This window comes from Eucalyptus grandis, chromosome 9 (genome assembly GCF_016545825.1).
Source record: "Eucalyptus grandis isolate ANBG69807.140 chromosome 9, ASM1654582v1, whole genome shotgun sequence".
NCBI classification, from domain to species: domain Eukaryota; kingdom Viridiplantae; phylum Streptophyta; class Magnoliopsida; order Myrtales; family Myrtaceae; genus Eucalyptus; species Eucalyptus grandis.
The window spans coordinates 29,284,685-29,310,480 of NC_052620.1; the positions used below are offsets into that span (position 1 = coordinate 29,284,685).

Below are 25,796 nucleotides of genomic sequence, written 5' to 3' on the forward strand. Positions count from 1 at the left end.
TCGTTGTCCATAATGATAACATTTTTCCTTAATTAATTATTTTAAACGATGCCAATGATTATTTTTAGAAAAATAACTTTCCACATCAATCATTTTCAAGAGATAAATGAAGCTATAATCTGGACAACTCGCTTGCAACGCAAATGAGCAAGGTAGGTCCACAAGAAAACAGCAAACATAGCAATGTGAAAATCATTTGATGGCATGCATAATTGTGGTAAAAACAAATCAATTTATTGTAGTGTCCACATCATTCTCTGAGTGCATTTAATTTTCCACAAGTTAACTATGACATTTTGACTGAATTGGAAACTTTATCAGTCCGAGGATGGATCATATAGTTGGGGAAAAAGAAATTGGAGCATGGATGATATAAAGTGTGGGGATGCGTTATGTGACCAACAAATCATTACATCCAGACAAACAAACAAAAAGAAAGGCATAGGTATGGCTTGTCGGATCTTGGATTGATCTGAATTGCACAGGAAGGAAAATGTCACGATGTTTCCGAGCTTCGTGCAATAATCTGGGCCAACTTTTTTGTTTTTTGTTTTTTGTTTTTTGTTTTTTTTTAAATGATATAGTTCGCTTAACTAAAAAAAGAGGGATTGTTCAAAGACAAAGCTTCAAAATGTTTTTGTTTTGCAAAAAATGAATTATTTGAAACTTATTTTTCTAAAATTAATTATATGTATTGCTTGTAAAAATTAATGAACGGACTATTTAACCATAAATTATTATTGACAATTATTTCAAACTATAAAAACAATTATTTTTAGATATATATTTTGTAAATTATTTATTTTTGTGAAACAAGTAGGATTCAAAAAATGGTAATCAACCACCCATCGTTGCAGCGTGGATGGTAGGGCTGCTGGACTCCACTCTGGAGGTCCCAGTTTCGAAGCCCCTGCGAAGTAGGGAGGCTAAAGCGTTGCGTGATGTCTTGCCCGAGGTGCGTGGGTGGTGGTTTCTTGCGTGCCTCCTCAAGATTTACTCCCCGGCTGCCGGCCGAGCGGTGGGTTCCCTGGGTCACCAAAAAAAAAAAATGGTAATCATTTGGAGCAATTTGAGCCAATTTTTTTTTTTTTTTTTTGGTCGAATCTTGGCCAACCGATTGTGCCTTATTTTGACCGATTGCTTTGGACGGGTCGGGTCGATCCTATTGTTGGACGAGAGGCCCGGTAAGAATGAACCTATTTCAGTTTATTTGGGCCTAAAGCCCATTTCGCTGCGTATGATCCCAAATGGGCCAAATGTCTAACTTTGTGGGCTTTCGCAATGAGAATGAGTTCACATGAAAAGCCCCATCAAATCTATCCGCGACAGGTCGAATATGGTTCTCCAATTTGCAAAGAAACAATAGGCCGCTATGACAATGACAAATGATATTGATCTACAATACGTATCGAAACATATTGGTCGATATGAAATTCCTATGCAATAGACTTTGCAGGACCTGCTAATTATACCGTTGTCTCTCTTCTTCTACTTTTTTCCTTTTTCTGGCCAAAAAGAGCTTTTTTATGTCAAATGAAACTACATGACAAAACAACGAATATCGTGTATCAAATATTTTTGGTCAATGTCTTGATGCAGTGAATTGAGCTCAAAGATATCCATCGACGATCTTAAAGACAAATATATTAGCCGATTCGTTCCAATCGCCTAAAATAAGATGACGATACAGATCTATTCACTTTGACTTTATCCACATGTGTTGTTCTCGTATCCATTTTACTTTCACCTTATTCAAAGCACAATGGGCTGTTCTTTGTAATGACGATGGATGCCACTCGATCTTCAACGTATAATAATGATATTGGAAAAACAGTGTCTCTTACCAATTTATATTCGTTGTCATAGATGCGGTTTTCCACCCACTTTCTTCCTTATTCCAACATGGCATACTGATCCCAATCCGAATCCTAATCCTAGTAGTTCGGGTGGAAAAGATATATCACTTTTCGGACCACAAATATATTCTCAACTTTATACAAATAAAGAAAAAAGAAAAGTAGATGATACCTTATACCTTACTAAAGGTATTCAGCCGTGTACCAGTCAAAGTACGATTACTACTTTTTTCAAATCTTTTGCTTTAAGCTAAGTGGCCATGCGAATCAAAGGGCTCCATAACATTCTCATCTGGCAAATGGCAATTGGCAATCTTATTCTACAAAATCAATTCTCAATTTTATCTCAATGTGAAACGAACGTTTTGATGGATAAGACTGTTCAATCAATAAATTTACTGTCCAGAGCAATTGGTGATACGATCCGTGCTAAAGAACCGAAGGGAAAAAGAGAGGCTGTGATCTGATGCGCATCGAGGAGAAGCCCTTGAGAGATTTGGGTCATCTCTCTTTTTCCTCCACTTTTGCGCCCACTTGAACGGGTCGGACCGCGACATATCGAGCGGGTTTCAGGAATATATCTTGTCCTGGAACGGTGGACGGCCTTACAGCTGTTCAGTGCGTGTCCGAGTAAAGCAAACAGGCCATTTTGGATAGGGATCGGCTACTGCACTACAGTATCCTTAACCACCGTAGCTTGTGCTTTCGCAGGAAAGTGGAAGGACCCCGATACTTGACAAGGACGTCATTCGCATCCCAACCCAGTACACGGCACCGGGCATGTCGTAGCTTGCTTGGGTATTAGCTGATGATATCTTCAGTTTTCACTGCTCGACTAAGCATCAGTTCGAGTGACAGGAATATGCTTTGGGGGTATAAACCGGCTAGAGAAGCGCAATCATAGATGTAGGGAAATGGTATGCCGGGAGTCTTATGTTCCTTATTCTGGTCCCTATTCTGTGAAATTATTGGACCGGCAATATGATCAATTCCTGGGATTCTCATTCCTGACGCTGAACCGTCTGCGAATCTGAAGGAAAACAAACAGTTAGTCGTTCTAGTTAGGTCTGTCTTGTCTAATCAAAGCACTTGCTTGCTCGCTCTCAGTATGTGGACCACAACATGTCTGGCATTCACTATGTTAGAAAGTAGTGCACAGATACTTCGACAACATGCAATAATATCAATCTCAGAAAAGGGAAAACGTCAGTCCTCGCAGGCGTGACTCTCGTGCATCTGAAAAGTAGCAAACTTGAGGACAGCTTTGAGAGGCTGTCATGGATACAACTAGAGCGCGAACTGTTCACGAGAAAGGATATCTTGCAACCTATGCTATAAGCGAAATTTCTTCCCTCGGTCTAGGATTGATTTCACTCCCCTAATTCATTCATATCGGAAGAGTCATAGCACTGGCAAATATCAAAAACATAATCTCATAAAGTGTTTAAAGACCCCGAATCAATCATTAGACTCTTGTTAATTTAGCCATTAAAGAATCTCAAAAGCATAATCCCAGAAAGTGTTTAAAGGAATCTATCATTAGAGTCGTGTTAACTTTGATTTAAGATCACAGATTCAAGAGATATGGTGCAGGGACCACAACTGCAACCTGCAGAATTTATCAGGTGTCTATCTGAAACCGCCGATAATTAGAAAAGTATGCCCAAGCATCTACTATATATATCCACCTCTGGAACCACATCTTGTACTCACTAGCTAAATCCACACCCTCTCTCAATTCAAGACCTAAACTGCGTTTATATTTACCAGCATGGAGTCGGGCCGTAAGTGCGGGGGCCTCATCAAGGCGAAACTGGGGCTGCCATTCTATAAGGCAGCCAAAATGCCAACCTCTGCGGCGCAGTACAGCAGTAAAGTTACACCAACCCAGTCGTCTCCGTCAACTGCCATGACAAGGGTGGCTTTTGTGGTCCACCAGGACAAGATTTCCCAGCCGAAGGCACAGATGGTTTCTGTCATTGTACCTGACAAGGGCCGAGACTCGCTAGCCCAATTTGATAAGGTGTTTGGCATGCCTGTCGACGAGAGCGTTGATCTGAAGGCCACAAATTACATATCTTCTGTGCAGGAGCGCTTCAAGCTCGAGTGGGTCAACTCCGAGCGGAAAATCAATGAGGTCGTCTCCTAGCAGTCGCCTTGGTCATTCGATTAATACTAATCTTGAACAGTACCGGTACTAGTACTAGTTTCATTCTGTACAGTTGCATGGATATTGTAATCTGCAACTCCAACTAGAGTTCCAAGTTACTATTGTATGGTACTGTAGTCTGAGGGAATAGCCTCTCGAAAATTTGTTATCCTTTGATCTGTGACCTTTAAGGATCTAATAGTTTTAATTACTCTTCATTGACTTGGCCATTGCGAGTTTGAATACACATCAGAATCAGACAACAGTAGCGATTTGCTTCCAAGCGTTCGATGGCAGTTAACATGAACCTGGCAAACACCTGTTGTACTAGCGCGTCAAAATGGTCCGTGATACTAGGATTAAAAACTTGATGGGGAAGTTGATGCCATGGTGTTTAAAGCCAAACCTTCCAGTTCTAATGATCAGATAGCTTTGAAAAGAATGAGACCTTAAAAAATTACCTGAACGCATGATTTATTGAACAGTGCAATTTTGATAACTCATCAGATCAAGTGCAGGACATATAAATGAATCGTACTGATTAGACTGTGAGCTAAGTGTTTGAACCAAGGAACGTTATTGCAGCAATTGATGTACACTTTCTCTGGTCTACACAGTAGACAGATAGCTCTTCTGACAAGATTTGCTTCGGGGATGTTCTCTTTCAAGCGTCAGATTAGAAATCCAGTGGGATCCATTTTAAATGCATTTTAACATGTTCGCTCATCAAAATTGAGGGGTGTAGATGGATCTGAAGTCTGTGTACCGGGTCTAATCGATAATTCTAACTTTAGGTAGGTGAAGGGGTGTTAATTATTCAGCATTTAGAAGTCGCCGGAGTTACCTATTACTAATCAGTCCCACTTCCCTACCTATTACTAATCAATTCGGTCCAGAATATGAACTGACCAGGCTGAGTATCTGCAGTGGGATTGAATTCACTGCACTCCGAAGCCCCTCTCCATTGGACTCGTGCTAAATCTGAGTTTTCCGGGAAACATGTCTCCAAAGTGAAAACTCTTGATCAGGCCAGCTCCGGTGGGATCCAAGAATCAAAACAGCTGGCTCAGGCTTCGTCCGTCTTCATTTCAAGCTCAAGCATGGAGGGCCCTGGCAAAGCCAGTGGTCTGCCTCTGCCAAGCCGATAATCAGTTCCGCCTACAAACTGAACAGTTATGCTGGTCCTGCAAAACAATTGTTCCTTGAATTTAACGGTCATAGTTGCTCTCCTACAACTATACCAAACAGTAAAAACCCACTAAATTTAACCCGAAGAACAAATTTCTTTTCTAGGAATTTGAGAATGATTCTTCAATTCGCTTATCACGGATTGTACGTGCAATCCATTCTCTCTTCCAGCAACAGCCGAAGGCAAAATATTAAGTAGTCTACGGATCATCCGACTGTATTAATTATTTCTGACTCTAGATAGAGAGTTTTCATGCGTGTATTTTGTTGGAACCATGTGGATGGTGTGAGGCAAAACTTATTTTGTATTATTCAATAAAGATTTATATATTTATATATATATATATATATACATATATATATATATAATATACACATCAAAATAAACCCTAAAGGTGGTAAAGACTCATTTATCCTTCGTACTTCTAACACGCCCCCTCAAGCTAGAGCATAAATATTAATCATGCACAGCTTGTTACAAACATGTTATATCCTCACATTACCCAAAGAGTTAGTAAAGATGTCTGCAAGTTGTTCGTTGGTGTTGTCAATCCTCTACAAATCTAGTGAGTCAGTGACCGAAAAACAGCGACCCATCAAGCCACACAAGCCGTGCGAGCAGCACGAGGAAGCCACGCGAGTGGTGCGAGCCACGTGAGCCCCGCAAGCAATGCGAAGGAGCCGCGCAAGTAGCGCGAGCGTGCCACGCGAGCAGTGCGGAGGAGCTACACGAGTGAGCAGCACAACAGAAGTCACTCGTGGAAAGGTGTCGAACGAGGAAGCGAGAGAAAGAGAGAGGGACGCTCAACGGTGACAAGCCGCGGTGGTGACAGAACTATTCTAGCAAGTCGACGGTGGCGAGTAGCTACTCCATCGTCTAGGGTAAAGCCCTTAGTTGTGATACCATGCGAAATAAAACTTATTTTGTATTATTTAATAAAATTTAATATATACATATAATATATATATATATATATCAAAAAGTGGTAAAGACTCATTTATCCTCTATATTTCGAACATATGATAAACGTAAAATCTTGAACAAACATACCATCAAATATTTTTTTCTTTTTTTTTTTGTAAAAGGTAAGAATCAAATATTTTCTTATGCAAGGAGCTTCCAACAAAAGTTTTAGTTGCTAAAGATGTGTCAGGGGAAGGTGTCCTTTAGATTCATTACCAACAGAGACGTTGCATCTTCAGCAATTTCATGAAAAGAAAGGTAGATGGTACCTTCTAAAGGTATTCAGCCGTGTACCAGATAAAGTACGACTATGGCTTTTTCTTTTTCTATTTTTGGCTTTGATTAGGTGGCCACGCGAATCAAAGGGCTCCATAGCAAGGCCATTTTGGAAGACCCCCTAACATTCTCATTTGGCAAATGGCAATGAATGCTCAATATCATGAATGTGAAATGAATGTTTAGATGGATAAGACTGCTCGATCAATAGTTTATTGTCTAGAAAAATTGGTGATACGATTCATGCTAAAGAACCAAGGAAATGAGAGACTGTGATCTGATATGCATTGAGGAGAAGCCCCTGAGAGATTTGGGTATCTTCTTTTCCTCCACTTTTGTGCCCACTTGAACAGGTTGGACGGTGATTGATCGAGCAGGTTTCCAGAATATCTTATCCTGGAACGTGGAAGACTTTATCGCTGTCTAGTGCATGTCCGAGTAAAGCATACAGCGCAACTTGGATAGGATCGGCTACTGCAATACAGTATCCATAATCCACCATAGCTTGTGCTTTCACGGAAAAGTACAAGGGACTCCAATAATTGAGAAAGACATTATACACATCCTAACCCAGTACACGAATCTCTCTTGAGTCTCTTCACTAACGTCAACACTTGGGCTTTTCTTAGCTTGCTTGTGTATTGGCTGATGATATCTTTAGCTTTCACTGCTCGACTAGGCAGAATGAACAATCGATTTGAATGATGGGAATATGCTTCAGAGTATAAACAGCGGTGGAGAAGAGCGATCATAGACGTAAAGAAACAATATGTCAGGAATCTTAAATTCCTTGTTCTAGTCCATATTCTGTGAAATCGTTGGACTGGTGATATGATCCATTCCTGAGATTCCCAATCCTGACGCTGAACTACCCGCGAAGCCGAAAGAAAACAAACAGTTAATTGTTCTAGTTAGGCTTGTCTCGTCTAATCAAAGCACTTGCTTGCTTGCTCATTTGTTCTCGGTATGTGGACCACGACATGTCTGGCATTCACTATGGGTGAATGTACCGCACAGATACTTCAATAACAGGCAATAAGATCGATCTCAGAAAAGGGAAAATGTTAGTCCTCACAGGCGCGGCTCTCTTGCTTTGAAAAGTAGTAAACATGAGGACAGCTTCGCAGTTCTGTCCTGAGGACGACTAGAGCGCGAACCGTTCATGAGAAAGCATATCTTGCAACCTTATGCTATAAGCAAAATCTCAGTCATCCGTCTAGGATCGACTGCCCTCCCCTAAGTCATTTATGTCAAAAGCGTATTCTCAGACAGTGTTTAAAGACCCCGAATCAATCATTAAACTAGTGTTAAATTTGATTTAAGATAAATCTGATTCAGGATAATTAGTGGAGGGACCACAGTTGCAACATGCAAATTTATCATTCTCAGTGTCCATCTAAAACCCACGTTAATTAAAAAAGGCAGCCCGAGCATCTACTATATATACCCCCCTCTGGTACGACAACTTATACTCACCAGCTAAATCCACACCATCTCTCATTTCAAGACCTAAACCACATAGATTTTGACAAGCATGGACACAGGCCGTAAGTGTCGGGGCTCGATCAAGGCAAAACTGGGGCTGCCATTCTATAAAGCGGCCAAATTGCCAGCCTCTGGGGCACAGCACAGCAGTAAAGTCATGCCGAGGCAGTCGTCTCCGTTGGCTGCCACAGCGAAGGTGGCTTTCATGGTCCACCAGGACATGATTTCCCAGCCAAAGGCACAGAAGGTTTCTTTTATTGTACCTAACAAGGGCCGCGACTCACTAGGCCAGTTTGATATGGTGTTTGGCATGCCTGGTGACGAAACTGTTGATCTGAAGGCCACAAATTACATATCTTCTGTGCGGGAGCGCTTCAAGCTCGAGCGAGTCAACTCCGAGCGAAAGAAAAATGAGGTCATCTCCTAGCAGTCGCCATTCTCATTCATTTATGACTAGTCCTGAACGGTACTAATTCCAAGTTTATTTTCTAGAGTTGGATGGATATTGTAATCTGCAGCTCCAACTAGAGTCCCAAGTTACTATTGTATGGTTGCTATTGTCTGATGGAATAGCTGTTTGAAAATTTGTCAAGTTTTTGCTTTGATTGGTGACCTTCAAGGATCTGCTAGTTCAAACTAATGTTCATTTACTCGGCCATATTGCTGCAATTGCAAGTTTGAAGAATATATCAGAATCAGATCACAGTATGATTCGCTTCCCAGCATTCGATAGCACTTAAATTGAACCTGGCCTCGCCCCCTGTGCTAGCACATCAAAATGGATCGTGATATTATTTGGTTTGCTAAATGCCAAGAGTCTAAACCGGGATTAAAACTAGAGGACGAAGTTGATGGGGAAAAAAACAAACCTTCTAGTTCTGGTGATTGGTTAGCTTCGAAACAAATGAGACCTAAAAATTACATGAACACTTGTGAACCGCCCAATTTTGACAACCCATCTGATCAAGTGCAGGACATATGAATGAATTGCACTGATTAGACGGTGAGCTACGGCTAAGAACTAAGGAACATTATTGCAGCAATTGATGTGCACTTCCTATGTGTGCACTACAAGATAGATAGCTCTTCTGACCAGAATTGCTTCAGGGATGATCCCTTTCAGGCGTCAGATTATGAATCCACTGGGCTCCAAGATAAATGGATTTTAACATGCTCGTTCATCGAAAGCAAGGGGTTTAGATGGATCCAAAGCCAGTGGACCCGGTCTAATTAATGATTCTAGTGTTAGGTACGGCAACGGCTTACTCCTTGTTAGCATTTAGAAGTCGCCAGAGTTGCCTATTGCCCGTCACTCCCACTTCCCTGCGTGAGAAGCTACCACCAAGGAATTGAAGAATCCCATCCTTCCTTTCCAAGGTTCTTTGCCAACACCGTGCTGGGGTGGGGTAAGCAGGAATCTGGCAAAAAGTGACGATTCCATCTTACTGGCTCTTCGGCTGGCTCTTCGGCCAAGTATTTTCATGGAAAAAGCTTTTCCCAGCTGTTCAATTTTCTCATCTTTTTCTTTGTTTCAATTCAGTCCAGAATATGAACTGATTAGCGCGACTATGTGTAATGGGTTTGAATTTGCTGCACTGTGAAACCCCTTTCAATGGGACTAATGCAAAATCTGAGTTTTTCGGAAACAAGGCTCCAAAGCCGAGAGTCAGAACAGCCTGCTCGGGTCGGGGTCTCGTCCATCTTCATTTCTAGCTCAAGCACAAAGGGCCCCGGTGAAGCCAGTGGTCTGCCTCTGCAGAGCCTAGAATCAGTTCTGCCTGTAAACAGAACAGCCACGCCGGTCCTGCATCTTTCACGTGTTTACACTAACGCCCTTATGAAAAATTGATAGTGTTCTTGAATTAACAGCAGTAGTTGCTCTACTACAACATTACCGAACAATAAACACACTCTAGATTTAACATGGAGAACAACTTTCTTCTCTAGGAATCTAAGAATGATTTTTCAATTCGCTTATTACAGCTTGAAATGTTTTTCCTTGATCCTATGAATCACAATTGTATACAAGATAAATGGATGCGCGTACATGCTATATGCTCTTTTGATTCTCTTTCCCAGCGATATCCGGTGGCATATTATTGAATGGTCTACAAACCGTCCGACTATATTAACATTCTCCGACTCTAAGATCTCGAACGAAGAGACGTCTAATATTTCTCATTCCATTAGGTCCCAACAAAACCTTTTGTTTGAAGATGTGATATGGGTAAGGAACACTTTACTTTCATTACGTGCAGGGACGTTGCATCTTCAGGAATTTCGTGGAAAAGTAGGAATCAAAGTGAGACATGAAATTGAGACCGTGATTCGATCAGTTCTTCTGATGCATGTTGGCAATGATGCAACCTGACGAGCTAAAAAGAAAAACCTCTCCGTGAAAAGAACGATTGCCTCAGAAATTGATCCAATCATGTACGGTCAAGGAAGATATAAGGGTCAAATCGATTTATTTTTGGTCCCTTGAACTCAGGTTACGCGGTGTTGGGTTGGGTTGGAGAAAAATGAGGAACGGGAAGGTGCAGGTGAAGTAGATGGAGGATATTAAAATATTTAAATAATAAATCACGTTTTCATCTAATAACTTAAGTTTTTAAAATAGTTGTTAATAATCTCACAAAATCTCACATGTTATCAGAATTAGGAGATTTTGAGTTCAAATCTTCCAAGCCCCTATTTGTCTCTCCAATTAAATTTTCACACTTAGTAGTCCCACAAAATCTCACAAAAGACAAGAACAAGAACCACAAAATCTCACAGAGGACAAGAACAAGAACAACCAGACCTTCTCCAGGAGGGAGCTCACAATCCTCTGCAACATTAAGGTCGCTCTCCTTCTTCTCGGGCAAAGGCAAGCTCTATGAACACCGCTGCGGCAACAGCTAACCATACAACCGTAGTTTACATTGGTGCTGAGTTCCGCATAGAGATCCACTATTGATATTTACTGTTTCATGCGACTGAATTAGCATTTTATGTCTATGCTTTTTTTCCAGATAGCGAACAACTGTCGTTGTTACTAGTGAATCATCATGATCGCAATGATTGGATAAGTAGAATCTGTCAGTGTTTGTACATCTCTCTTCCTGCGGTTTAAAGAGAATCCTCTAGCACTAATAGATCCATGCGGATAAAAATAAGCTTAAGTGCAGGATCATCAAAGAAGTTGAGATAAAAGCCAGCATCGAGCAGAAGTTACAAACAGCAAATTACATATTGACTACAGACTCTTACAGATAGACAATGACGTTAACACTAATTATAAAAGCGCTGAAGATAAATCATTCCAATGAGCTCATTACCGTGGACTCCTTCAATTGGGGGCTAGGAAGATTAAAGTTCCTTTAGCGAACTGCGAAATAAAATTGCGCTACTTGCCCTGTTGAGTGAACTTTTATCAAGCTGGAGTATTTTTTGAAGTCTTCTTTCGCTTTGTCAGGAGCAACAAAGAGCTCAGAAGGGCTCTGCTGAGTTTCTTAACAAGGTTCGTTGGTACTGGTAATTGAATTGATGAATTTCGGTAACTTGCACGAGTCATACTTTAGCATGCTAATCGATTCATTCATGCTTTGTCCCAGGCACCTTGAACATGGGAACGTCAATAGGGGCTTGATGATATATGAAGACTAACTGATGCTAGAAAGATCAATTCCATTAAATACTTCCCTTTATATTTCTATCTCTTCGATCTAGGGAGCGACAATCACAAGCGACTCTCAGATCTTTGCCTTTTTGTCGTCTCAAATGGCAAGTTCTCAGGCAAGACAGAAGACAAAAGGAGGACATAGTCCTCTGTACTTGTACTGTTAGACGAAAACTTATGCATTGCAAATGCTACATTTGGGAGGAAATATACAGAAGAACCGTGATCCTAGGACTGTGCTTCCTTTAAAAGTATGCACTCAGCGTCATTTAATATCATTCTTGAAATTTATATCATGCATCAAGCCATCCCATGACCAAATGTGCTTTTATAGAAACAAAATGGGTGATTATGTATTAAATAGGTGAGTATGAGATGAAAAGGTTAGGGCAATCTAGGAAGTCTAAAACTAAGAAGAGAAAAAAAAATTAAAAAGAAAAGTGGATATTTATGTATTAAATAAGTGGGTATGAGAGAATGAAAGGTATGACCATTTAGGAATCTAAAAGTGAGACGAAATAGCGTTTTGGCTTAAATATGGAGATGTATGCGATGAAAAGTCAGAAAACACATGAAAGTGAAGACAAAATCAGAAATGAGCAAACTTCTTATCCTTAACAACTCAGATTCATCATAGTGTATTTGGTAATATTGTAAAAACCTTTGTTTTTCCTCTAAAATTAAAAATATAGATTGAATTTTAAAAATTTCTGAAAATAATATATAAGAATATAAATTTCAATGTTTAAATGCTGCGAAATTTTCTTCTGTTTAGGATTAAAAAAATATCATGGTACGATACACATGTTCTATGAAGTTTAGATTAAGGAAAAACAAAAAGTAAGTCAAAACAAATTGCAAGTTTTTAAGCCTGTTCGGCCGGTCCAATCATTCAACAAAGTAAAAGATTCCATTTTGTAGCAATCAGGCCCGGCACTGACTCGCCAGGCCCGGTATCTTTTCCGGCCTAGGAATGGCCCGTGAGGGTACATGAGGGGCTGGGCACGGCCCGGCCCTTTTTGTTCCGGCCCATGAAAGGCCAGCCTTCAGTATCGGCCCACGTCCTAGGCCCGGCCCCGCAGGCTCAAGATCCTGCTGTCGACCGGCACGCAACCCGAGCATCGCCGACCGACCAACGTCGTCCTCTCCGACGAGCTCTCTCTCTCTCTCTCTCTCTCTCTCCGTGTCAGAGTCAGAGTGATCTCCATGTTAGATCCTGCTGTAGGCCTTTAGTTAGTGGGTCTGCAACCATATCATCTGTATGAATATAATCTACTGCAACGTCACCATTCTGTACTGATTCTTTTATAGTCAAAAACTTGACTTCCATGTGTTTAGACCCCTTTAAACTTCTATTGTTATTAATAAACAACACTGCATAGTTATTGTCACAATATAACTGTATGGGTCTATCCACAAAACCATAAACTGATAACTCTCTAATGATGTTCCGGAGCCAAATAGCTTGAGTAGCAGCTAAAAACCATGCTACAAACTCCGCTTGCATGGTTGAAGAAGATATGGATTTCTGTTTCTCGCTCTTCCATGATACTGCACCTCCTGCCAACATAAATATGTATCCAGTCGTTGATTTCTTATCATCTTGACAACCAGCAAAATCTGCATCTGAATACCCTACTAGTTGTAGGTCTGGAACATATTTATAAATCAGCATATAATCTTTTGTTCTTTTTAAGTACCTTAAAACCTTCTTGGTAGCAACCCAGTGATCGCGTCGGATTAGGCGATATCTACCTAGAAGCCCTGTTGCAAAAGCAATATCTGGCCTAGTGCAAACTTGAGCATACATTATGCTTCCAAGCACACTAGCATAAGGTACATCCTTCATTTGAGCTTTCTCAAAATCTGAATTAGGGCATTGTAAAAGACTCAATTTATCACCCTTAACAACAGGAGCAATTCCTGGTTTGCAATCCTGCATATTGAATCTTTCTAAAATGCGATCAATATACGCCCTCTGAGATAAACCCAATGAACGGTGTGAGCGATCCCTATGGATCTCAATGCCAAGAACAAAAGACGCATCACCAAGGTCTTTCATGTCAAAAAATTTCGATAACATCCGCTTTGTCTCATGCAGTAAACCAATGTCACTACTAGCAAGCAAGATATCATCTACATAAAGTATGAGAAAAATATAAAATATATTTCCTCCCACTAACCTTGGTGTATATGCACTAATCTACTTTGTTCTCAATAAATCCAAATGAAGTAACAACACTATGAAACTTGAAATACCACTGTCTAGAAGCTTGCTTAAAGCCATAAATAGATTTTTTCAATCTACAAACAAGCTGACTTGAGTCATCTGCTACAAAACCTTCAGGCTGCACCATATAAACCTCCTCATCAAGGTCTCCATTTAGAAAAGCAGTCTTAACATCCATCTAGTGTAACTCCATATCGTAATAAGCTACCAATGCTAAGATCACTCTAAAGGAATCTTTAGAAGAAACTAGAGAAAATGTTGCTTCATAATCTATTCCTTCTCTTTGAGTGAAACCCTTAGCTACTAGTCTGGCTTTAAACTTTTCAATCTTTCCTTTGAAATCCCTTTTAGTCTTGAATACCCATTTGCAGCCAATAAGTTTACAACCTTCAGGCAATTCAACAAGCTCCCAAACACCATTGTGTTTCATAGATTGCATCTCATCTTTCATCGCATCTAACCACAAATCTGATTGAGGACATGAGATGGCTTCAGTATAAGTCACGGGATCAACAACACAGCCTATGTCATAATCATGCTCTCCCAGGTAGACTAGATAGTCTGGTGGTATAGCTAAACGTCTTTCTCTAGTTGATCTTCTGAGTGGAGCTACGTCAACCTCATTCTGAATTTGAGGAGCTTGAGGAATTTCATCAGGAATTGTCTCAACAATAGGATCATGAGCCACAATAGGCTCAGTTTGTGGCGCAAGAGGCTCCATAATTGTCTGCACAGGATGAGATAGAGATCCAGTAATCCCCACCATACTATCATCTTCGATAGCTTGTGAGCAGCTACCCTTTTCAGCTACATCAAATTCTAGAAATTTTGCAGTCTGAGATTCCACAATTCTTGTACCTCCATTAGGGTTATAAAAGCGATACCCCTTTTAAGACACGAAGTAACATCGAGTAGTTTTGGAATCCAGTTTACTCAATGTTGGATTATATAACTTCACTTCTGCTGGACATCCCAAACTCTAAGATGATTCAAGCTAGGTTTACGCCCAGTCCACAACTCAAAAGGAGTCAATGGAATTGCTTTAGTAGGAACACAATTTAGAATATAAAGAGATATTTTCAAAGCTTCTCCCCACAGAAAATTAGGTAAATTTGTCCTACTAATGATACTTCTCATCATGTCCATAAGAGTACGATTCCGCCTTTCAGCTACACCATTTTGTTCAGCACTTCTAGGCATAGTAAATTGACCTATTATCCCATAATCCTCTAAGTATTTAGCAAATGGCCCTTTAAGCTATCCAGCATCACCGTGCCTACCAAAATACTCACCACCACGATCAGATCTGACAATCTTAATAACTTTTCCCAACTGTTTCTCCACTTCAGTCCGAAAAATCTTGAATTTATCAAGAGAGTCGGACTTTTCTTTAATCAAGTATAAGTATCCATATCGGGAATAGTCGTCAATAAATGTGATGAAATAAAAATTTCTGCACAAAGTAGCCGTGTATGGTCCATTAATATCAGTGTGAATAACCTCCAACAAGTCTGAACTTCGTACAGCAGATTTCTTCTTTATCTTAGTCATCTTACCTCTGCAACAGTCTACGCAAATCTCTTGATCATCTTTAAGAGTAGGCAAGATATCAGTCTTTATAAGCCTTTCTACTCTGTCTTTAGAGATGTGACAAAGACGTTTATGCCACAATGCATAAGACTGTTCCTTAGGTAGAGGTCTTTTGGAAACAACCTTTTCAGCGGAATAAGCAACATATATATCGTTGGGAGATAAGCTCAATCGATATAATCCATCGGATAAATTGCAACACAAAAACATGGAAATAGTATTACTCTTTATTTCAAAAGAGTATCCACACATGTCCAAACAAGACACAGAAACTAAATTCCGCCTAAAAGAAGGTATGCAAAAAGTGTTTCTTAACATCATCCGAAAACCAGAATCTAAAATCAAAATAACATCTCCCACGAACTCAACGTCAACTCCAACGTTGTTTCCAATAGTGAGCTTTGATTCATCCTGAGTTGGCGTCCTTCGGTTTATGAACCCCTGTATAGTAAATGCAAGATGATTAATTGCACCACTATCTAGCCACCAAGAATTGGTCGGAACTTCAGATAGATTGGATTCATAAACTAATGCCAAAGAATCATTACCTTTAGGCTCTCTCTTATTTCTCTTAGACAACCAAGCCTTAAACTTGTTATAACGTTTCTTCACGTGTTCTCTCTCCCTACAAAAGTAGCAAAGAACACCATCCTTCTTGGTGATTGCCTTCTTAGGACCCAGAGTGTTAGAAGGATCTGCTCCTTCAGAATTTCCTTTGTTGTTGGAAAGACCAGCAACTTCTAAATTGCTTTTATGGGTATAAGTTTTCACCTTCTTACCCTTGTCACTAGCAGAACTAGAAGCATAAAGAGCAATATGTCCTTTATCTTTCTTTAATTTCTCTTCCTTTACCACCAACCTTGCAATCAGGTCATTAACAGACCAAGTTTCATCTCGGGAATTATAATTGGTCTTAATAATCCCAAAATCAGGAGGAAGAGTATTTAGAGCTTGATGAACAATGCAAGCAGTAGGAATTTCAACATTGAGAACCTGAAGCTTTGTTTGCAAATCAACCATCCTCATAACATAATCTCTAACTCCACCAGAACCATCATACTTCATAGTAAAAAGTGTTTGCATATGTGTCCCTATCTCTGCATTAGGCGACACACGGTTTCTAGCCATCAAAGCTTTCATCATTTGCCTAGCATTGCAGTCTGCAGGCAAACCACTTTTCAAGTGTTCTTGAATGGAACGCTTCATGGATAGCAAGCAAATTCTATTGCTCTTTTCCCAGGCAGCAAAATTTTCTTTTGAGCCTCGTACTCTCGGCAGTCAAACCGCCCGCCGATCAGTAGTAAGAGCCATATGAACATCTGTCATTTCCATAGCAAACAGAAAATCCTCTCTCCATCTCTTAAAATTCGAACCAGCAAGAACCTCAATGGTGACGGAGTTACCATTTACAAAAAATGTGACTGAAAGACAAGCAATATATACAATTAGCATCATGTGAGCATTGTGTAACTTGACGCACAAGTACACATCCAGAGTTACATGCAAAATCACATAATCACCTTTAGGCAGAATACATGACAAGCAATTGTACACTCCCCACATGATAAGGGTTATGAGAATATATTACAATCTTCGTGAATTCATCACCTTTGGGTATATGAACCATTAGGATCAGTCACTCCTCCACCACACTATCATGTATCCCTCCATGAACTAATACATAATCACCTCCTTTGGGAGTATGACTATGCCAGGAGACATCCCAATCAATATACGAGATTGAAATTTCTCAAACTCAACCAAGGGTGCCACTTTGGCGGTCACAACTCAATTGAATCCTTGAAACTCTCTCATCCCAGGGATATAATCTTTACATCTCACATACATGATATACATGTGATTTAACTTTAGTGATAAGGGCATCATATCACTCAAATCACATGCCATGCTAATTATATTGCCTTATTCATTAATAAAATACAATAAAGTTTAATTTTTATTAATGAATCACACTTTTATAATGTTTATGTGATAACATACCTGTATCCCGGCACCTGTATTTTCTAAATCACAGAAAAATATGCAAAAAATACACTAAAAAGCACGTATTTAGGGCTTTGCATGTATTTTCACATCCATAAAATCATTAAAAATATAAAATAAATACACCATCACGTAGGAAATAATCATACGAGTCCATCGCCGTCGGCCACGCGCAAATCGGAGCCTCCACGCCCCCGCACGCGCCGCCTAAGTGCGCGGTGCGTGGAGCCCACTCGCGGGCGTTAAAGGCTGGTCAAAACCGGTCCGACCAGTGGCGGTCCGACCGGTTCCCGGTCCGACCATCCGGTTCAGCCGCCCGGTCCGACCGGTTGACCGGTTCGGTCAACAACTAACCGGGTCGAGTCGAGTCAGGTCAACAGGTCAGGTAATCGGTCGGGTCGGGTCGGGTCGAATTCGAATCCGGGTCATTGACGTCAGCGCGTGCGGAATCCGAGTCCGGGTCGCTAACGTTAGCGCCCGCGTGCGCCGCACGCGCGAGCAGCGCCCCGCGCGTGGGAGCACGTGGGCGCGCGTGTTCGACGCCCGGCGGCGCGTGGGGGCGCGTGGGGGCGCGTGGGGCCTCCCTCGGCGACGCGCCTCCCACGGTTTTGCTCGCCTCGTCGAGCCCAGTCCAAATTTGTGATTTAATTTTAATTTTATTGAACTAAAAGTCTCGAAAATCACAAATTAGGGCAAGATCCGTACTAATTAGTGCTAATCCGTACAAATTATGGCAAAATGAATTATGTTCGTGTTCTAGGGTTATGGAGGCTCTGATACCACATGTTAGACGCAAATTGCGCAAACCCAAGATCTCCATAATTAGAACAAAAACATGCATGATTGAGTAGAAAGAATTGACGCACCTGTTTTGGAATCCATTGTTCTTGAAGCGGAAGCGGAAACACAATGTTCCACGCGCAAGTCATTCTCCTCTATTGCCCTCTGAATCACTGGCTCAATGAGGCGACCCCTCCTCACATGTAGCGTTAGGTAAATGCCCCTTAAGTGAGGATATATGTGAGAATCAGGGTTAGAGGAGAGACTTGAGCACTATTTATAGAGTTTCCAGCCAGTCCCCCTCATTACGGGCCAGACTCAACTCAGCCCACACTAACCAGCCCATATTATACTAATTAAAAAACCTACTATCTCACCTTAGACCAAACCCCGTAAAACGATAAACGTTAAACGGTAAATTACAATATCAATTAATATAGTCCACAATTAGAAAAACTCTTACACTCCAAGCTCAGCTCAGGCCATCGTCTCGAATCTCTGACCTTCTGAAACGGCCGTGACTCTCTCTTCACGAGTGATGAGGAGCATGAATACGCAGGACGAGCAGTCGAGGGTGCTGCACGAGCTCTGCTCGACAATCGCCCACATCATGAAGTTCCCTCCTCCCCCGACCGCGTTCCCGGTTGCGGCCTCCGCGTCGAGGCGGCCGCATCTCGCCACCGCGTCGGCGGCGCAGGTCTCTCCGGCCGCTCTCGCCTCGCTCTTCGCGGGGATCTCTCTGGCTCTGATGCTCGTTGGGTCGGCCACGTTCGTGATCGGGCTCGTTTTGATGCCCTGTATCTCCCTTCTGGTTTCGTTCTTTTACGTGGCGGGAATGGTGTCCGCTCTGTCTGAGTTGTCTCGGGCGATGCTGGGCTCCGTCGCTTCGCAGCGGCACGACGTGACCTATAAGGTGGCTTCTCTATCGATCATTTTGAAGGAAAAAAAAAAACTCTTTTTGAAATTTTCAGATGATTGGTTTGTCCTGCAATTGAAGGTGTTCCTTTGCGATGAGCATACATGCCTTTTCTGGTGTAATGGTTTTGACGATATGGTAAATATGGAAAAGATGTCTGCTTTCTCTCGCCGACTTCCCTTCGATGAGTTCTTGTTGAAGATCGGCTCTCCATCCATAGGATAACTTCTATCCATGGAGCGACAGCTAGATTCTAGTGATAGGTTTCTCAATCCGAGAAGTGAAAAGTATCTTTTTGATTAGTCTATTGTTCCCTGGGATTTTTCATTATTGTAATGTCATTAGCATGGCGGGTGGTCCTGGTTTGCTTGCTTAGAAATTTATGAGACAGAGATATAAAAGGACCTTTCGAGCTCTTGGAAACTAGTTTTTCATTTGATTGTGTATAATGCTGATTAGAACAGGGCCGCGTAATTAACTGTCTTCCTCGGCGACTTTTCTGCAGATTGGGAAATTTCATCAAGCCGAGACGTGCAGCCAGTTGATGGATTAAGAGGTGCAACGTTGAACTCATGTTCAAGTTCAGCTCGATGGACTTTTTGCTCATGACAAGTTTTAGCAGATGATGCATGCCGTATTACTTGGCTTGCAAGTTTCAAATGGAAGAAGGCCAATCTTGCGTGCTCTCTGCATTTTCGCATAACATTCACATTGACAGATTCTCCGCCTTTTTGAGGAAAGGTGGTTAGGGTCCTTTTATGTTTCTCGTGTTGTTTATTACCTAACAGGTAAGGGCAAATCTCCATGTTAAAGCCAAAACGAAACAAAAATGTAACACGTGAGATGAGTTTTTTTTTTTTTTTTGGGGGGGTGGTGGGGGTATTTTGAATAACAGTTTGTTCATTTCTGGAGATAGTGCCGAATGCCAATACAACTCTGCACCTCCAGTTCCTTGTGAATTGCTAAAACAAAATGTCAACTACTTAAGCAAATCTCAAAAAAGAGTTTGGTCCGCGATGCGCACCTTCTTTGGTGGGTTTGTTCATCTGATTAACGGCATGAATTGGAGCAAAGATTGTTCAATAGCGCTCTGAATGCAGGGAACTCGGTTGGAACTTGGATGTCTGTATTCTTGAGTGAGTTATTGGTCTTGGGTAGGAAGTGGGATGTTTTGGGTCGCTTGTTTAGGAGACCTAGGAACTTCCTGCATTAGTTGCCAATCTACATGAAGATGCTTTTGGAGAGTGCCGTGTGATGTAATCCAGTCAGTGGCCTTTATTTATTCGCAACATGTCCTTTTAGAACGCCATTGATCTAGTTTGCTTTGGTGGGTATACGGGCTAATATCTCTATACGCTATGGAAAGCTTTAATGTAATGCTTTTGTAACTTGCTGTGTTAACGCGATATCACAATCAATTTGGTTAACACATTAAAAATTGGATGCGATACATAATTTAACATTTATACACACGATATAACCATTACGTAATAGACCTTCTCCCATAAGCTAGCGTGTCTTGTGGAAATGTCTAGACCTGAAACTGATGAGCCAGAACGAAATTACAACGTGGTCAAAATTGGTCAAGTCTCGAGTCCACCATGTTACCCTGGGATGTGAACCCTGCTGTCCCGTCTGTGACTTCTTTAAAAAAGTTTACGCCTCCCCTCCCCCCCCCCATTCGGCAAGGGAAGCAAAAGCAGCTTTTTATGCATCAATAATTGGGAGTTGTGGAAATAAAAGATCCTTCTTTGATCTCATAAAGCAATCCCTCACTGCTGTCATGACATACTTTGCTTCGCTATTAAACCGGTAGTGTCCTCAGATGCCAAGTTAGGCATCCCCGTCTGCTTCTCTGCTAAGAAATTTAACTCCTCTCTACTTATTGGGAAGCTGCATCACAGTCTCTTATAACCTCATATTGAAGAGTAGCCAACTGATTGCACAGTTGCTGATTTTGTGAGTGAGAGACAGAGAGAGAGGGAGAGATGTCAGCTGATTGGGGACCGGTTATCGTGGCGGTGGTTTTGTTTATACTGTTGTCACCAGGATTGCTGATCCAGATACCGGGGAAAATGAGAGTGGCAGAGTTCGGGAACATGGCGACAAGCGGTATCTCCATTCTGGTTCACGCCGTCTTGTACTTTTGCATACTCACCATCCTGACCATAGCAATTGGCATTCATGTCCATGTTAATTGATCGATCCTCGCTATGTGGCGGCAGACCTGAAAGCTGGCTTCTCCGGAGTGCTGCCTTCAAACATGGATATCTTTTAGTGTTGTTTCACTGTCTCTTCTTATTTCTTCATACGAATTTCCCTCTACCGTTTTCTTCTAGGCAATACTCAGCTAGGTCATACTCATAATCCATTGGATGAGGCGGTCTTTTTTGTCTCTTGATTGTCACGAAACCCTTGATTTCATAAGGGTTCGTGCAAGATGAACTTTGTATTGCTAATCAATTTGACATGCTTCTTGCGTTTCCATTCTGATGCATGAGTTGTATCGTTTCATTTCGTGCTTCGACGGAAGAACAGGGATAGAAACAGAGAGGCCGGAACTGGGCCCCAAAAACGTGTAGCGACTGCATCACGTACATGGTTGTGTCTAGTTAAATGGAAAATCTATGACCTTTCATAAACTGAGGCGCATAAGTTCGTCTGTTAACTCCCCCAGAGTCAAATTCTTTATGAAAAATACTCGAATTTCGAAAGAATGTTTCTTATGTTCGAGGGGGTTGAAGCAGGACGAGGACCCCTCCTTTCTGGACGCAACGAGGAAAAAAGAAAAGGGACAAGAAAAAGGAAAAAGAGGGGAAGGCCTTTGCCACGAAAAACTGTCTGGTCGAGCGCGATCGTGAAAATGAAAAGCAAAGTCGCCCATTAGTTCCAAGGTTGAACAGGGCAGAATACGCAGCCCCCAGTAATCGCCAAACGTGCTCACTTTTGTTGTAAAACGTCTCGGTTTGTCGTGCCAAGAAAACAAATCTAGCGTCTTTAACGATAATCCGAGTACCGGCACATAGTCACATAAAGATAACTTGTTTCCCTTTCTCAATCTGACACTACTGCGAATGATCTAGGAAAGAGGAACAGAGAAAGAACTGAGAGAACTTATCGCCAATGGAGCCGTCGCTGAGCTAAGCAAAAACTACATTCGCAGAATGTCCAGATGTAAAAGTTGCATATACCAAAAAGGCAAAAAGGAACAAAAGAAGATGGGACGGAATCCAGTACCAAGACCAGACCTTTTTCATGTAGCTGATCAGAAACCCAGATTAGGCCTCGGAGGAATACAGATCTCGGAGACCAAAGGCGCGGCCTTTAGCATTAGCCCGTGTAGATGTGGATGTGGAGGGCCAAGAGGAGGATGGAGTAACAAGCGAAGAAGATGAGGGTGTGGAAGGCGATGGCCTTGCCGTTGGTCTTCATTTTCCCGAACTCCAACTGCTTGCCCTCCCCCGGTATCGCGAACAGGAGGCCCGGCTGGAGCAGCACGAACAGCACCACCCCGATCAGCACCGGTGCCCAATCCGCCATTCTTGAAGATCTCTTGGGGCCTCTGTTTTTGCGTGTTCACTGTGTGTTTCTACGGTTGGGGCGTGTGAACGTGGAGAAAAGGAAGGCAATGCTTGGCGATTTCTAGAGCAAGATGATGGATGACGCTGACGATGAGCGGAAAATAGAGTTTTGAGGTGATCTTTTTGATGGGGACCCTCTTTTATCACTCACTGCAGCTTTGGGAAGCTGCAAGTTATGGGAAGAGGAAAGAAAGAATAGGAAGAAGATGCTGAGTGCTGATTGGGCTGGACTTGCTTGTGGAATCTTGGGCGGCCCGTGAAGAGGAAGAAGATGATGATAATGATGTACTTCCCTTTTCTTATCTTTTCTTTTCGTTTTTGATAATTAGCTCGAATTGTGTTCCGAAGGTACAAATTATCTACTTCTTTCGATGAGCAAAGCCGACAAGATCCGCCCTTAAATAGTGGCACCATTTGCTGCTGCCATACTCATTACTCTCTGTCAGCGTCTGCTGTTAATGCGGCAGCTCCAAAGGTTTGATTTTTAAAATGGTTCTCGCGATTCCCGTTGCCATTATTTTGAACCGTTGGTTAATGCGTTCACTCGGTATCCGCCATGGGCCCGCCAGACCAAATCATACATCGTCAAGCCTCTCTCTCTCTCTCTCTCTCTCTCTCTCTCTCTCTCGATGTCTATCTGTACTTTTAATAATGTTTGTTTTGGCTGATCCTTCAAAGTAGCATCAAAGTTGGACTCCAATTGAACACTAAACCAACCTCTAGCTGCTATCGATCACGCTTTGCTTTTGGAGGACGATTTTCTTTGTCGGCTCATCGAGTTGAAGATGACGCCTTTCGTTATCAAAGTGGGGGAATAAGAAATTCACAAAAGGGGGTTGAAAAGAAGCTAAAAAATTATCAATTCGCAAAAGGGGTTGAAAAGAAGCTAAAAAAATTTTCTTTTTCCGTCTTTATGAAATTCCAATTCCTTCTTTGATGGCCACGCGGCATCCGATGCCCTTTTCGTACGCCTTATATATTTGATGCTTTTTTGTTGTTTTCCTGCACTTGTTTTGTTTGAGTTACTGAGGCCTGAATTTGAAGGGAAAAAGAGGAAGATTTCAGAAGCAAGAGGATGAATGATTGGGCTGCTCCTCTGATCGCTTCTGCTCTGTTTGCGTTTCTCTCGCCGGGGATGGTGGTCCAGATGCCAGGGAAGAGCCAGCCGGTGGACTTCTTAAACATGAAGACTAGCCTACCCTCCATATTTGTGCATGCTGTTCTGTATGGTCTGCTTCTGATACTGTTCTTTGTTGTTCTTAACATCCACTTGTATGTATAGGTAGAGACCGAGACTGAGACCGAGTACACTGCTAAATAATCCGAAGTATAGGTACCGTTGCGGATTCAATCTCTGCTTGTAGCCTCTGGTTGACTTCCTGTTGGTTTCAATCTTTTTGTAATTTGAAACACGAGTAGAAATTGCTCCAGTTTCTCATCGAGTTTAGGTTGCTAATACTAAACCATAGGCGGCATATGCAACCAATTTGTGTTCTTCTGATCTCTAGCAGCATCAGCCATGTCATATGATACAATGAAACCGACTCTAACCTGAGAAACTTTTTTCTTTTGGGGGGGCAAATTGTCGAAACTAACTCGAGAACTCGAAGATACGCTTTTTCCTTTCTACAGTTGAGTTGACTTCCTGTTGGTTTCAATCTTTTTGTAATTTGAAACGCGAGTAGAAATTGCTCCAGTTTCTCATCGAGTTTAGGTTGTTAATTGATACTAAACCGTGGGCGGCAAATGCAACCAATCTGTGTTTCTCTGATCTCTAGCAGCATCATCCATGTCATATGATACGATGAAACCGACAATAACCTGAGAACCCTTTTTTTTTTTTTTTTTTTGGGGGGTTTGGTTGTCGAAACTAACCCGAGAACTTGAAGATACGCTTTTTCCTTTCTACAGTTCTAAATTCTGAGTATACCAGCTTGATTGCTCGGCAAATGTGGACAGTCAAGTGTGTAAATCATTCACACAAGTCTCGGTGTCACAGCATAATACACCGAAATAAGTAATTAGATGCTAATCCAAAACGCAGTCTGCGATTGTTAGGTGGGATACAAATAAAGGGCAGATCAAGAAGTATGACGGCAAATAGAATACAATTCCGATACATGTAGATATTCTTCAAGAGATCCCACAACCCCAAAGAGAGAAGCAAAAAAGATCGTAGCTTTAGCAATCGATCCACAGAGAGAAATAATCCGGGGTCTTTCCGAGCAAGCGGAAAGAAAAGGACAGATGAAAAAGATAGAGAGGCTAAGAACCGATGTACACGTGGACGCCGACGGCTAACAGGAAGATGCAGACGAGAGCGAAGTAGAGGATGGAGTGGACGAGTACGGAAGCCCCGCTGGTCTGGAAGTTGCCGAACTCGATGAATCTGTGTTTGCCCGGTATTTGGATCAGCAGCCCCGGGGTGAGCAGCACGAACAGCACCATCGCCACGAACACCGGCCCCCAGTCCGACATCTCTCTCCCTCCCTCTCCCTCTCTCGAACACTATCAAGACTAAGTGCTATGATGGTGGGCGAGTTGAATGTGACGTTTATAGCTTCCGGAGAGGGAAAAAAAGATGGTGAGAGCTGTAGATAGTGGGCGGGTGCTTTGCTTTGTTTGAGGAAGAGATAAGGTATTTGCCAGAGCGGATGGAAAAAAGGTGCGAGCTTGCTTAGGGGATGAAGCTATCCCTCTCCTCTCTCCCTGCTCCAAAACGAGTCTGAAAGTGTTTCAAATTCCTTTCTGAGCTGGGGCCGTTCACATGCTGTCTGATCCGCGTGAGGGGTTTGCAAGGAAATTTCGACTCGCCAATCGCCCAAAAACGACAAATCTCACCACCTAGAATGGAGAGTGGAGGACAGTTCGATTCGCCTTTTTCATTAAGATAAAAAAGCTATGATGGGAAATTTTGACCTCAAGCAGTATGAAATTAAATAAAAAGAGGAGGGGACGAAGAAAACGTCGACAGCAGGGTTCGAACCTGCGCGGGCGAAGCCCAACAGATTTCAAGTCTGTCTCCTTAACCACTCGGACATATCGACGTTTTTGAACGTTTAGCCAATAAAATTTTATTAATTTAATATAGCGATATAAGATCGTTCTGATCAGGA

At 41.9% G+C, this 25,796-nt stretch overlaps 4 protein-coding genes and 1 non-coding gene across 5 annotated transcripts; 3 read left to right on the plus strand and 2 right to left on the minus strand.

Annotated features, from left to right (window-relative positions):
* The first annotated feature begins 7,898 nt into the window (after window positions 1–7,898).
* Window positions 7,899–8,616, plus strand: LOC104419130. Its single transcript, XM_010030684.3, has one exon. It carries the CDS (start codon window positions 7,968–7,970, stop codon window positions 8,343–8,345), a length of 378 nt encoding a protein of 125 aa, XP_010028986.1. The 5' UTR covers window positions 7,899–7,967; the 3' UTR covers window positions 8,346–8,616.
* Window positions 8,617–20,864: 12,248 nt separating this feature from the next.
* On the plus strand, window positions 20,865–21,596 carry LOC120288120. The gene has a single exon (XM_039301512.1). It carries the CDS (start codon window positions 21,088–21,090, stop codon window positions 21,298–21,300), a length of 213 nt encoding a protein of 70 aa, XP_039157446.1. The 5' UTR covers window positions 20,865–21,087; the 3' UTR covers window positions 21,301–21,596.
* A 497-nt stretch (window positions 21,597–22,093) lies between these two features.
* Window positions 22,094–25,536, minus strand: LOC104419133. The gene is made up of 2 exons (XM_010030688.3): window positions 24,962–25,536; window positions 22,094–22,661 (listed from the first exon to the last, which is right to left on the minus strand). The coding sequence occupies exons 1-2, from the start codon at window positions 25,156–25,158 to the stop codon at window positions 22,430–22,432; spliced, it is 429 nt and encodes a 142-aa protein (XP_010028990.1). The 5' UTR covers window positions 25,159–25,536; the 3' UTR covers window positions 22,094–22,429.
* On the plus strand, window positions 23,567–24,122 carry LOC120288121. The gene has a single exon (XM_039301513.1). The coding sequence runs from the start codon at window positions 23,756–23,758 to the stop codon at window positions 23,960–23,962; it is 207 nt and encodes a 68-aa protein (XP_039157447.1). The 5' UTR covers window positions 23,567–23,755; the 3' UTR covers window positions 23,963–24,122.
* Window positions 25,537–25,645: 109 nt separating the features above from the next.
* TRNAS-UGA lies at window positions 25,646–25,727 on the minus strand. Its single transcript has one exon. It is a non-coding gene; the product is annotated as a tRNA-Ser (tRNA).
* Window positions 25,728–25,796: the final 69 nt, after the last annotated feature.

What these genes read in the sequence shown, in the direction of transcription:
- LOC120288121 (XM_039301513.1), top strand. Translation starts at nt 23,756, where the DNA reads ATGAATGATTGGGCTGCTCCTCTGATCGCTTCTGCTCTGTTTGCGTTT.
- LOC104419133 (XM_010030688.3), bottom strand. Translation starts at nt 25,158, where the DNA reads ATGTCGGACTGGGGGCCGGTGTTCGTGGCGATGGTGCTGTTCGTGCTG. An exon ending in TTAGCCGTCGGCGTCCACGT is followed by an intron (nt 22,662 to 24,961) that starts GTACATCGGTTC and finishes ACGCAAAAACAG; the next exon opens with AGGCCCCAAGAGATCTTCAA.
- LOC120288120 (XM_039301512.1), top strand. Translation starts at nt 21,088, where the DNA reads ATGTCAGCTGATTGGGGACCGGTTATCGTGGCGGTGGTTTTGTTTATA.
- LOC104419130 (XM_010030684.3), top strand. Translation starts at nt 7,968, where the DNA reads ATGGACACAGGCCGTAAGTGTCGGGGCTCGATCAAGGCAAAACTGGGG.